Source organism: Mastomys coucha, unplaced genomic scaffold (genome assembly GCF_008632895.1).
Source record: "Mastomys coucha isolate ucsf_1 unplaced genomic scaffold, UCSF_Mcou_1 pScaffold18, whole genome shotgun sequence".
NCBI classification, from domain to species: Eukaryota; Metazoa; Chordata; class Mammalia; order Rodentia; family Muridae; genus Mastomys; species Mastomys coucha.
In genome coordinates, this window is record NW_022196900.1 from 115,508,406 (window position 1) to 115,521,462 (window position 13,057).

The following is a 13,057-nucleotide window of genomic DNA, read 5'->3' on the forward strand; positions in this document are numbered from 1 at the left end:
AAATCTTTAAAAAAAAAAAAAACAACAAAAATAAACAGGGTCAACAGAATGCCTCAGCAGGTAAACCCGCCAAACCTGATGAGATTGGTTCCTGGAACCCACAGTTAAAAGGTTCCCAAAAGTTGTCCTCTGATCTCCATGTTCATGCCCCTATTCATGTGTATATACAATAATAACAATAAATGAAACATCTGAGTATCCTGGCATATGCCTTTAATCCTAGCACTCAGTAGGCAGAGGCAGGTGGATCTCTATGAGTTTGAGGCCACCCTGGCCTGCACAGTGAGTTCTAGACCAGCCAAAGCTACATAATGAAAGAAATCTTGTCTCAAAATAAAACAATACTAATAAGTAAATTTTAGAAATTAAAAATAGAGAAAAGGCAAACAATATAAGCTTTACATTTCTTAAGGGCTTCTATAAAGAAATAGGGACACCTGTATATTTATGTTGGGGTTTGAGGAAGAGGGCTGTTCCTAAGAAAGTGTGATTGGACAGAGGGTATGATCTGGTCATTAACGAGGGACCTAACCAGGCTGTTGTTCAGATTCTTGACCCTATGGCTTCAGAGACCAGGGGTTGCCCTATCAATACAGGGAGGGCACCGCTCTATGAGGGCCTTATCCTATCCTTGCAGGTAAAGGGCAGGAGATAGTCAAAGACTTCCTTCTGAGCTCTCTCCAGTGTCTAAATATTCTATTTTAGGGCAGTTTGTTCTGTGCCACACCATGCCAGGTTGTCCAAATCCCAGGCCCTAGGCCAGTTTATATAAATCCATTAGTTCATACCCTTGCAGGCCTTTGGGAGACTGAGTAGCTGTTGTTGGACACACCTGGTCAGATTCTAGCCTTATACTTGGTGGCTCATTCAGTCATCAAATATTCACTGATCATAGACTTTGAATAGTCTAGATCTAGAGCGGGTGGGAGAAGGACCTGTTGGATAATGATTCATATGACATGACAGGAATGTAGTCCAGATGCTTGTAGATAGATAGGTAACCCCCAACCTGTTTGTACTAGTAACTCCCAGGTTTTTTCTCTATGTGTAGGGCAGGAGTTTTCCTTGTGCTCTGTCAACATAGCTGCAGTAGGAGTAGAGTAGGAATATTAACTTATTGAAGGGATGTCACTTGCCCCTATAGAGTTTGGGGGTTGTGGGTGATGAGACAGATAAGGCCCTGTTAAGACCAATGCTGTCCTTGAGATGAGCTAGGTAATTACCAACCTGTCTCACTGATGTCTCTCCTCTAGGCCCAGCAACCTGAGTGTTGTGTGGATGTGGTAGACTTCAATGCTACCTGTCTAGGTACAGGTCTATGTGGCCCAGGTAAGTATTATGGTTGTAAGTACATAGTAGATCATTCACCACACCATCAGCATTCCTGGATGTTTTTTTACTCCTCAGTGACAAGACAGCTGGGGGGTGGAAGAACTTGGGGTAGCATAGGCTGTGGCATTGTGCAAAGAAGGCCTACCTACCTGGGCACCCTTCTTGAGCAACCTAACCACACCTTTGCTAGTCCATGCAAGAACCCTGTGGGGGACTGTTGTTCTGTAAAGGGCTAAGATACAGGGAGGAGAAGGTTCAGAGGAGGAGGAAGAGGAAGAGGAAGCAGCACAGGGTTCAGAGGAGACTAAGCCAGGACAGTGCTTCCAGGAACTGAGCAGCTTTTGGAAGTACCTTTTTTAAAAAGATTTATTTATTTGTATTTTATGTGTGAGTGTTTACCCTTGTGTGTATGTATGTGTACCACATGTATACCTGGTACCCTCAAAAGCCAGAAGAAGGTATAAGATCCTCTAGAACTAGAGTTATGGATGACTGTGTGGCTTCATGTGGATGCTGGGAACCAAACCCAGGTTTTCTTTAGGAATAGCAAGAGTTCTTAACTGCCGAGCCATCTCTCCAGCACCTCATGGAGTATTTTGACCCTGGAATATCCATCAATGTTTGAAAGCATTTTTGGTCATCATAGTTGGTGCTAAATGAGTTCAGGATGATGCTTCTAGCATCTGGAGATGGAAGCTAGCCATCACTAGCCTTAGTGCACAGGATGACTCCACTACAGAGGACAATCCAGTCTCAATGTCAGCATGCCAGAGGTGAAATCCCTGACCCACAAAAGTTTCTAGGAGGCTATGAAGGTAGGGCTTTCTGAAAGCAGCTAATAAAGTTCAGAGCTGGTGAGAGCAAATAGAGGCATCCAGGAGAGGAAGATCCAGGTGAGATGTCAAGGCCACCCACTATCTTGACCTGTCCTGAGGCAAGACTCTGGGCTGTTTTGTTTTTGATTAGAATGACCCAGACCTATATCCCTTTCTCTGTCAAGGGGCACTCCTTGGCACATGTCCTGAGTTCCATTACACTCAAGACTACATGAACCCAGAGGGACTGCTCAGGGAAACAAACACCTCAAAACATTGGTCAGGTATCATGTGAAAGGACATGGACAAAATGGTGAGGCTGGAGTTGGGTGGGGGTCAAGGATGAGCATGGTGACAAAGGGAAAAGGACATTGTTCTTTGGTGAGGATGCCAAAAGGTCTTTATCAGCCCTCTAACCTAAAGTTATAGCAGTTGAACTTTCCTGGGTTTCTTTTTTAAAAGTCCAAGATGGCTCTGGACATAGGTACAGGAATGGAGATAACCAAGTTTGTGTAGGTAGGCACAGGAACCTTCAGGGCTACCACATGACTCTCCGGCTACCCTCTTTCCCTAAATATCATTTAGTAATCCAGCAGCAGACCTTGATAGACTCAGTTGCATCTCAACACAGGAAATTAATAAAGGATGATTCTGCTGGGCGGTGGTGGCATACACCTTTAATCCCAGCACTTGGGAGGCAGAGGCAGGCTGATTTCTGAGTTCAAGACCAACCTGGTCTACAGAGTGAGTTCCAGGACAGCCAAGGCTACACAGAGAAACCCTATCTCGAAAAACAAACAAACAAACAAACAAAGGATGATTCTAGGGATGATGATCTCACTTTTTTGTTTGCTTTATTTTTTTGCTGCCAGTTCTCGCTATGTAGCTCTGGCTGGCCTGGATCTCCTAGAGAACCACCTGCCTTTGTCTGCCAAGGGCTGGAATTGAAGGCATGCACTATCACACTTGCTGAGAATCTTACTTTTTGTACTAGTTTTTGTCCTGAGAACCCCATGTTCCTTGGTCTTGCCTTTAGTAGACACACATACTTCCAGTGAGATCTCATGCCTTGAATTGATGAAAGGAAGAAAGTTAAACCACAGTAGGAAACCTATTCCTCTATTTATGATTCCATATTTGAGCAGGACTCTTCCACCAAAGTAGAACTGAGCAGTTGGACTTTGTTCCTGTGTGGTCATTTGCCCACAGCATTGTTAGAGCTAGAATGGGCTGATGTCCCTCTTAGACTTCTTTTTTTTTTTTTTTTTAATTTTTCGAGACAGGGTTTCTCAGTGTAGCCCTGGCTGTCCTGGAACTCACTCTGTAGACCAGGCTGGCCTCGAACTCAGAAATCCGCCTGCCTCTGCCTCCCATGTGCTGGGATCAAAGGAATGCGCCACCACTGCCCGGCTTATCCATTGTTCTTGATACTATCTCTGCCACCACAGAAAGGTTGTTTCTGTCTCATCTCAACCCATCTATTCAGATCAGACATTGTAACATTCACTGTTAAGGTTCAGTGATCCATGGTTTAGCTCTATATACTGTTCAATATCCAACTTTGGCTTCTAGTACTCAGTCAACATAATATGGAACGTATCTGCTCATCTTCTGTGTTGGGAATGTTAGAAGTAAAGGCCTAAGATGGCCTTCAGGATGCCCTCACCAGAGGGGAAGCAGATGTCCACAAATCACTAGCCAGTGCAGGCTGGGCCACTCCAAGCATGAAGGTATAGCTTTGATCAGTACCAATCTGGGATAGAAATTTGGCTTGAGCCGGGTAGTGGTGGTGCATGCTTTTAATCCCAGCACTTGGGAGGCAGAGGCAGGTGGATTTCTGAGTTCAAGGCCAGCCTGGTCTACAGAGTGAGTTCCAGGACAGCCAGGGCTACACAGAGAAACCCTGTCTCAAAAAAAAAAAAAAAAAAAAAAAAAATAGCCAGCTGTGGTGGAGCACGCCTTTAATCCCAGTACTTGGGAGGCAGTGGCAGGCAAAACAAAACGGGGAAAAAAAAAAAAAAAAGCCAAACCGAAAAACAAAAAAAGAAAAAAGGGACTGGAGAGATGGCTCAGTGGTTAAGAGCACTGGCTGCTCTTCCAGAGGACCTGAGTTCAATTCCCAGCAACCACATGGTGGCTTACAACCATCTGTAATGGGATATGGTGCCCTCTTCTGGTGTCTCTGAAGAGAGCAACAGTGTACTCACATACATAAAATAAACAAATAAGTTTAAAAAAAAGAAAGAAAAAAAAAAAGAAATTTGGCTTGATCTAGCACAAGGACAACCAATAAACCTTTGTACACCTTCCCCATGTAGAGACCCAAGTAAGGGTACACTCCTGTACTTAGAGCTGCACTGATGCAAAGTAGGCAACCACCTTGTCTCCTGGAGGAAGTCGTTCTGATGGATAGTCAAGACCTTCAAATAGTACCTAAAGGTTTCTGTCCCAAGCACTTTAGAATAGTCTCCTGAGGTATCCAGTAAAATAAATGACTGGCTTAGTGATAGACAGCCACAGGAACTTGGTTGAGAGCAGTGTGCTTCCTATTGAGTTTACTTCTTTTTCTGGAATGGAGCTTGTGCCTCCACAGACTTCCACAACATGTTAGTGTTCTTGAGTTGAAAATTACCAATTCACAATACAGAAAAGCTTATAGAAGGCAATGAGATGATCTTGACTTGCTTTGGCTGAAAAATCCTGTCTCCTCCTGGTGCAGGTTGCTACAGGCACTGGAATGCAGATGGAAGTGCTAGCTGTGTCTGGTGTTGGAATGGGACCCTCCCAACATACAATGGCTCTGAGTGCAGAATTCGTATGTCTTCTCCAAGCTATCTGCCCCAGTTCCCCCAGGCTTTACAGGGATCCTCCTGTCCAATTTGGGGAGAAACCAAGGGAACTACTGTAGTTGTCTTCTCCAACTGCAAAGACAATACTCACCTTGCCTAGGAGTATTGTTTATCAGTGAGCAGCCTCTTCCATCCCTCCCTGAGTGTTCTGTTTACTGAGGATAGCTATGGGTGTGAACTGCTCCTTGTTTTCTCATCTCTAAGATGTCCCTTTAGGACTATATGAGGAGGCTTCAGTAGGGTCCCAGGCATGGCCCAGGCCTCCCCTCAGTTTTGCTCTCCCACAGTCACTGGCGGGGGCATGCAGTTTCCCATGAACAGAAGCACAGGGACACCTGGACAGCCACATTTTGGTAAGTCTCTTAGCTCATAAGTCCAGAATTGTGGCTCTGTCTGTGACCTGGGGCTGGAGCTGGGGCACATCATTAGAGTTAGTACTGGCACCAGTGCCAGTCCAGAAGTCAAGTATTTTCTATAATGAACTCTGGTTAAGGAAGAGGTCTGGAGAGAGTCCAGAATCCCCTGGGGCTGGGGTCATTTAGCTTGAGTATGGGCATGTGTTGGGATGCCATCGGAGGAAGATAATTCATGGTTTCCAAAGAGCTTCAGTTATTTAATAGCAGCCCTCACTACTACTCACTTATGCTCAGCCTTTGCCTCATTTCATGTCCACTGTGACCCCCAGGCCCTGGGGATTGCATTGCCCCATCCCAATTTTATCTTACATCTTAAGGATGTAGGCCTTAGATAAGACTACAAACACATAGACCATATCTCCTGATCTGTTTTCAAGGAAGGGGCAGGCCCTATGACATGATGCTTGTATCTTTAGAGCCTTCAAGTTCACCTTAAATGAAGGCCTGGGGAGTAAAGGGGTGTGTCTGGGTTAGCAGTGTGGTCAGACAGGCCAGAAAGTAGTCTGGGCCTAGTGCTGCTCCAGAGAATATGCCCAAGGCAGAGAAGCCTCATATGTCAGGGAGCTAGACTGAGCTCCAATAGAAGACTGCCTCTTCTGAGGTAACAGAGTCACTTTAGGGACACATCACTCTAACCTGGCCTCATCCTTCAGCAGTAATGGACAGCACTTCCCATAGCCGGCAGTTACATTGTTCTTTCAACTACCAACCCCTAGTATGTCTTGACCCAAAGCAAATGGAGATGAGCAGAAGGCAGCTGCATGTATCAGAAAGCAGGTACAGTAGACGTGCCTGCTGCCAAGGCTGGAGGTTTTGACTGTCATTCCAAGAGGCTGAAGCCAGTCTAATGGAGAGAGCCCAGGACCTGATACTTCTGGAACCAGGAATTATTCCTTGTCTTGTGGCTAGATGTGTTGGGCTCATGGTGGCTTTGACCTGTGGCTGGCACCTAGTAGGGGCTCAGGTATGTTTGGGGAATGATGAACCCCAGGGGTTAAGCAAGGAGTACTGGATATCCATTTCCCCAAACCCAGGCTCTCCTGGCAGCTGTTGGTTTGTCTACAGGAGGTCCTCATGTGGCAGCTTCCCTCTTCCTGGGGACACTCTTCATCAGCACAGGCCTCATCCTCTCTGTGGCTGGATTCTTCTACCTCAAGCGCTCCAGTAAGCTTCCTGAAGTTTTCTACAGGAGAGACAGAGGTACTTCCCTCTATAGCTGAATTTCTACCTGCCTAGCTTCACAGGTACTATCCAGAGTCTGACCCACTCAGGGCCCAGGGGGTCCCCAAGCAGAGCACACACACGGAGCAGGCATAGGGATTCCACTGTGCTCACACTCATCAACATAGTGTGCCTTTGGATGGCATTATGGCTGAGAGTGTGAGGCTGGGCCCTGCTCCTGCTTATAGCTCCCCAGGTAAGAAATGTGGCTGAGCAGCTGTCTAGGCTCAGGGTGCTTAGGGTACTCAGAGCTGAGGCAGCTGCTGGGCAGCAGAGTGACACTCCATTTTCTTCCCCAGCCCCTGTCCTGCAGCCTGGTGAAACAGTAAGTAACCTATCCAACTATGCTGAGAACCTGGGTTGTGTGTACCTGTGCCAGGCCATCCAAGTCTCACTCTGCCTTTCTCTTTTCAAGGCTGCAATGGTCCCTCTGCCACAGTCTTCAGGTACAGGCTGCAGCATGTTATTGGAGTTGGGTGGAAGGGTCTTACTGTGGGCCATCTTCAGAGCCTATTCTATGGTTTTATCCCCTCATATAAAGGTCCCTCTCCAGGACCTGATTGACTGCACACATTCTAAGTAGACTGCTCCATGAGACAGGGAAAGGACAGGTGTTCAGCAGGCACTACTCTTCCTTCTTACCAACCCACATGGTTTCCATGCTGTCTTCTCAGCATAGGGCCAGACTCCCAGCTTCTCTAGCCATGTCCAAGTCTAGCTCTGCTTGAGAGCTGCAAGGAACAGGTCAGTTCTTGAGCTTTTCCCTAGTGGGCTTATCTGAGCGTTTGTAACCCAGTATGTAGAAGAGGCCATGAGCAGAGAGGTTTCACAGCTACAAGCCTCAGAGCAGATTTACTTCACTTCTTTCTCGTCTCATTGTCTTTCTTGTGCAGTGGTTTAGAATAGAGAACCAGTGACACTGTTTTTCTCTGTTGAAAATAAAGTAGATCCTTGATGAAGTTAGACATACCTAGTTCCAATTAATACCCGTCTCAAGTTCTCCAAAGCAGCCTTGGCCCTGAGGACCTTACAGGTGTTGTTAGGGACCTGTAGCACTATAGTTAGTGACTATGCAGTGAATACACACCCTGGGCACTGTAATAAAACTGTATCCCTTGATAGTTCTTTGAGCCAGATGTTAGAAATCAGGATGTGGGGGTGAGAGAGATGCATCTCAGGGCCTGATGGATGGGGAATTTCTCAGGTCTCTTCTGGCTCCTAGTATCTTATACCTCCTGTGGCTTGTATCCACATCAGACATGTCTTTCTTTCCCTCTGAAGAGGATACTAGTCATTGGGTTCAAAGCCTACCTGATTAATCTAGGGTGATCTCACCTCCTATCCTAATAGAATCTACACAGACCTTTTTTCAAAGCTCAGGGTGCAGTCTTGTCTTTAAAGGGTGCTGTCTAATTTCCTGTAGTGCATAATGCAAGTATGATCTGTGCTTTTTTTCTTGAGGTATAGCTAGGCTCTAATACAGGCCCAGAGGTGTGGCGTCTTGGGTTGGGGGATCCCATAGGAGATAGCTAAGCTCATGGGAGCTTCCATTAGAAGAAACTGCCTTTGTACAAGTGGAGCCTGATGAGCATCACTTTCTTGTTAGAATAAACACCGTACATGGGCTTTGTGCCCTGTGGCCGTTCAATATGCTCCTGAGAGCCAACAGTGCAGGCAAAGTCCTAACCTTTACCTGTCTCTGACTCAGCTTGTCTTTGACCCCATTTCAGTGAGGAAGCCAAGATACATCAGGCGTGAGCAGCACCCAGACAAGAATAGGGATCCTTCTGCCTTCTCCACAGTGGAGGCCCACATCAGCAACGTCTGATCTAGAGGTCAACTGAGACTTCACAATACAGCAGTGGAGACCCAAGACTCCCCTCCAGTGAGCTCACTATACAAAGGGCCTGGGGCTTAAGATATGCCAGAATTGACTCCCAATGGCAGACAGGACACGTACAAATGCTAGGGGGATGCTAACCTCCATGCCATGAGATCTTCACTGTGTGGTTTAACAGGAGTAACCAACCATCTGTGAGACCTGAGGACTCAAGAGCAAGTCATGTGGGGTCTGTGCCCCTTAGGAGTAACAGCATCTATAACAGCTATAACACAGGCCTGATCCAAATGATCAAAACTTCTGGAGCCTATCCATTGGAGCCCATAGTAGACAGGACTCTCTCCATCACCACCGAGCTAAGAAGAGTGAAACCAAAGTTTCAGCAGTGGAGAAAACACAACCTGGAAACTGGTATCAGAGTTAGGTTGCTCTAGTGTCAGCCTGCTAATTTAGCTGCTTACCTCTCAAGGCACATATTTCTCAAAGTTGCAGAATTGAGTGTTCTCAGTTTTCTGATTCCAGAAGCCAGCAGAACCTTATCTCCCAGGGACAGACTTCCATCCAGCTACCTTTCAGGCTGGGCACTCAAAGTAAAATGTTTACCTATGGGGCCTCTATCTCTGAACACTTCAGGTCACTTGTCCCATTGGGCTTGTGAGGTCATGCTGGTCAGCAGTCCTGTCTTTGCTCTTCCAAGACTCCAGAAGCTATGTCTGTGAGCTTCTAGTATGGCTGGTGGCACTGGCCATGTGCTTCTGTAGAAGAAGGTGCCCTGATTACCAGTGCCACCCTCTGTGTATGATCCAAAGGTGTCTAGCATCTTCTTTGGCATCAGGAACTCATCTGATGTTACTCAGTGTTATGAGCTTGCTTCTCCAGACTTGAACCAGTATCTCAGGTAGCAGGAACAATTCAAAGTTGGACCAATTAAATTAGACTAGATCTTCTTTCCTCTAGCTTTATTTTCCCAAGGGTCATCTATTCAGTGTGTGGGGGCTAACTACCCCATTGCCATGTACAGGGGACAAGTAGGGAGGGGAAGATGGACATCTCAGCAGAATTCAGAACCTACTGTTGTCTGGTGGGACTGGCAGTACAGCACAACACATCCCCTCATGTTTCTTTGTCCAGAACCTGTCCCACATGTAGCCCCTCCCATTTCAGGATACTGTCTTGCATGAAGAGATGATCCAGCACCTTAGGATTTGAGGTAGAAAGTACCTCAAGCATGGCATGGTTCTTCAGATAAAGACTACATGCATCATTAGGCTTTGAGGGGGCCACTGACAGTTTATGGATCTAACTCACCCTTGGGGAAAGCAGAACCCTCTACCTGGCCACCTGAGTCCATCTTAGTGGTCCCACTCAAAGCCCATGTGTAGATGTTTGTCTGCTGACTAGAGGTAGAACTGAGTAAAGGGTGCCAAATGAGAGCATAGGGATTCTAGAAGTCCTGCCTGGTAGTTTGAAAAAGAATGCCTACCCAGTGCCCCCTAGGCTTATATACTTGAATTGCTTAGTCATCAGGAATTAGGAGGTGTGGCTTTATTGGAGGAAGTGTGTCTCTAGGGATGGGCATTGGGTCTCAAAAGCTCAAGCCAGGCCCAGTGGCTTTCTTTTCCTGCTACCTGTGGATTTGGATATAGAACTCTCAGTTCCTCCTCCAGTACCATGTCTGCCTATGTGCTACCATGCTTCCTGCCATTCTGATAATGGACTAAACCTCTGAAACAGTAAACAAGCCCCAATTAAATACTTTCTTTTATAAGAGTTGCTGAGGTCATGATGTCTCTTCACAGCAATAGAACACTTATTAAGAAAGACACTGCCCTTACTTTATAACTTGTATAGATTTCCCTGTGCACTGGTTAAAGGGCTGTGGCCAGAGACATCTGTTGAAACCTCAAATGAGTTTATTGGCTGTGGCATCCAAAAAAGATCCCTTTGTCCCTGGCCATATGTCAGAAAAGTGCTGGAGAGGTTAAGATGTAGGTTTCCAGGCCCGGATCCTTTGTTCTGAGACCAGTGACCTTGCCCTGAGGACAGGATGTGGAGTAATATAAGCTACAGGATAAAATCTGACCCAACATCCTTTTGTTCAGCAGCTTGACACTCTAGGGCTTACAGTAGCATTGGATGCCCTAAAGTTTAGGGTTCCCCAGGATGATTTCTAATGAAAAGTGGAAAGGGATGTTGACAGCAATAAGGAAAGGCAGCATGATAAAGTGACTGCCAGCCTGGCTCCCTGGGGTCACAGATGATTCCTCTCCCAGCTCATCCTGAGTAACATGTGCCCAGAAACTCCAAAGTGGAAACCCCAGGTTATTTTAGCCACCTCCATGTGTCACCCATCCCCCACCCCTCCACTTTCTGGTCCTCATACCTTCATTCCTTTGTGCACTCACTGGTTTTTATTGGGCAGCACTGGAAGTGTTCCAAAGCCAGCCCAAAAAAAGGATCAACAATAGCATTAGGAGGTGGGCCAGACCAGGGACCATGAGAGTGACAGGACAGGGGGTTGGGACTGCTTGGAAGCACAGGAAGAACTGACACAGAACAAACCCATCAGGTGATCAGTACTAAACAAGAGGCTTTCATATAGGTCTGGAGACCTTGTCCTCACTGCTGGGTGCATAAGGATACCTTTGGTTGGGCCACCTTATGTCCAAACAGTATGAGACCTTATGTCAGGTCTATATCCAGCCCCAAAAGATGGGGCAAAATACTGGGTGTAATGGCTCATACCCAATATTTTAATCCCTGCACTGGGAGGCAGAGACAGGCAGATCTCTGAGTTTGAGACCAGCCTAGTCTACCGAGTGAGTTCCAGGACAGCCAGAGCTGTTACATGGAGAAACTGTCTCAAAAAGGGGGAGGGTGGCAAAATACCAAACTCATGGGCACCTCCTACCCCGAAGTCTACCTGTTCCATCCTAGCACTCATTGTGGGAAACTAGTTTCTATTCAGCTGATTCCTTAGGAGAAATTCTGGTCATAGGGTACCAACCAGTACCAAATGAGAACATGCATTTAACCTTTCAGGTCCACTGTTGGGAGGATGCAGAATGGTCAGAGATGATCAGCACCAGGTAGGCAGAGATAGATGAGTGGTGGCTCTTAGGCTGAAACCTAAAAGTCCTAGTCCTAAATGACTTCATACACTTGCCTCCCAACAGTGCACCATCGCGGACTTGTAGCCAGGTCCATAGCCTTGGTGGTGAGAACTATAGTCAGGGTAAGTGTGGGGTTATTACTGAGAGGGTATAACCACTTTGATACAAGGTGGGAGGCTCACAGTCAGAGCTCCTAGGGCCCATAGTGAGGCAATAAGAAATAAGATTGGCCTTGTGGGTACATGCTAACACAAATGAATACACGTGCTCAGTGGTAGTACTATGTTGTGCACATACACACATTCACTTGCTTGGCAATTTCACTTTCCTGCTATTTAGGATAGGGTCAAGATAGGCCCCACTTACTGCCCTAGACAATGTAGTCTGCTCCTCCAATTCCTAGTCCCTCTGCTAGCTGGGAGTTGACTCCCCTTGAGGTCAGGCTTGGAAGAAGGCCAGGGCTGTGAGAGGTCTGATAGATTCCTAAGGCCTCACAGCACATTTGCCTCAGGATATTGACTGTTCACTGGGTAGCCTTGGTGATCTCAGAGCTTGGATATTCTCAGGAGCCCTCTGAAGATTGTACCTAGAACATCTGGGACTCCAGCTTCCTAGAGGCAGCATGTGACACAGAGTCATACTCTACACAGATCACTTGGGCTGGGCCTTAAGCAGCATTCTCTCAACACCCTCATGCCCTCTATAATCCTAGACTCTACCCCCACCAAAGAACTCTGCCTTCCTCCTTAGATCTTTAGGTACCTACCCATCTTCCCTCTGAGCCTCCGATCTCCCTCAATCCTTTACTTCCCTGAGCCCCATTTTTGGTTCTTAGTACTCATAGAATTAGGCTCATATTTATGGAATTAGGCAGAGGACCCTCTATCCTTCCAGAGCTCAGGTCCCCTCTTCTGATAGGACACTGTTCCACAGGTTCCCACAATCACCCATATCTTAGCTCCCTTGAAAGCTGGCCTTGAGGATAAGGATATCTAGGAGCAAAACTGTGGCAGTTTCCAGAGATCTGGACCATTGGGTGGTCAGGTACCTGTAGGTAGTTGAGTTCTTAAGGCCATCTGCCCACAAAGATATGGTCCTCCTAGCAACATACCCTCCCCACAGGCCTATGTGTGAGCTCCCATCTCAGGGCCCTACAGTTCTCTGTGCCAGAAAACAACTAAACCTCAAGGGTAGAGAAGACCCTGGACTGACCAAAGTAGGTGGGGAAAAGCCCACTGGGGTTATTGAGTCTGGTCAACAAGGATATCTCAGCCTGATGGACCTGGAGTAGACCAGGGGCTGCCTGTGCTACTGCCCACACTCCCCAGTCCATCCCATTCCAGTGTGACATGCCCTTTAGACTAACATTTTCTTCTGTGTCACCTGGTTAAGGCTTCTTGAGACCCCATCCTTTTTTTTGGTTTTTTGATTTTTTGGGGGGGGGTTGTTTGTTTTTGTTGTTGTTGTTTTT

General features: G+C 46.7%; 2 protein-coding genes across 10 annotated transcripts in view; both read left to right on the forward strand.

Moving 5' to 3' along the window:
- CUNH1orf159 (chromosome unknown C1orf159 homolog) overlaps window positions 1-11,184 on the forward strand; it is an 18,759-nt gene extending 7,575 nt beyond the window's left edge. For 5 of the 9 annotated variants that reach the window (XM_031379857.1, XM_031379859.1, XM_031379855.1 and 2 more), the window contains 6 exons: window positions 1,254-1,329; window positions 4,867-4,962; window positions 5,284-5,349; window positions 6,478-6,612; window positions 6,933-6,958; window positions 7,049-8,345. In XM_031379857.1, coding sequence (XP_031235717.1) covers window positions 1,254-1,329; window positions 4,867-4,962; window positions 5,284-5,349; window positions 6,478-6,612; window positions 6,933-6,958; window positions 7,049-7,216 — 567 coding nt within the window. In that variant the 3' untranslated portion in view covers window positions 7,217-8,345. The other 4 variants (XM_031379861.1, XM_031379856.1, XM_031379863.1 and 1 more) reach the window with 4 other exon arrangements.
- A 491-nt stretch (window positions 11,185-11,675) lies between these two features.
- Window positions 11,676-13,057, forward strand: part of Rnf223 (ring finger protein 223) — a 5,103-nt gene continuing 3,721 nt past the window's right edge. Inside the window, exon 1 of the mRNA XM_031379852.1 lies at window positions 11,676-11,708. The gene's annotated coding sequence lies outside the window, so the exon portion shown is untranslated. The remainder of the gene's footprint in view (window positions 11,709-13,057) is intronic.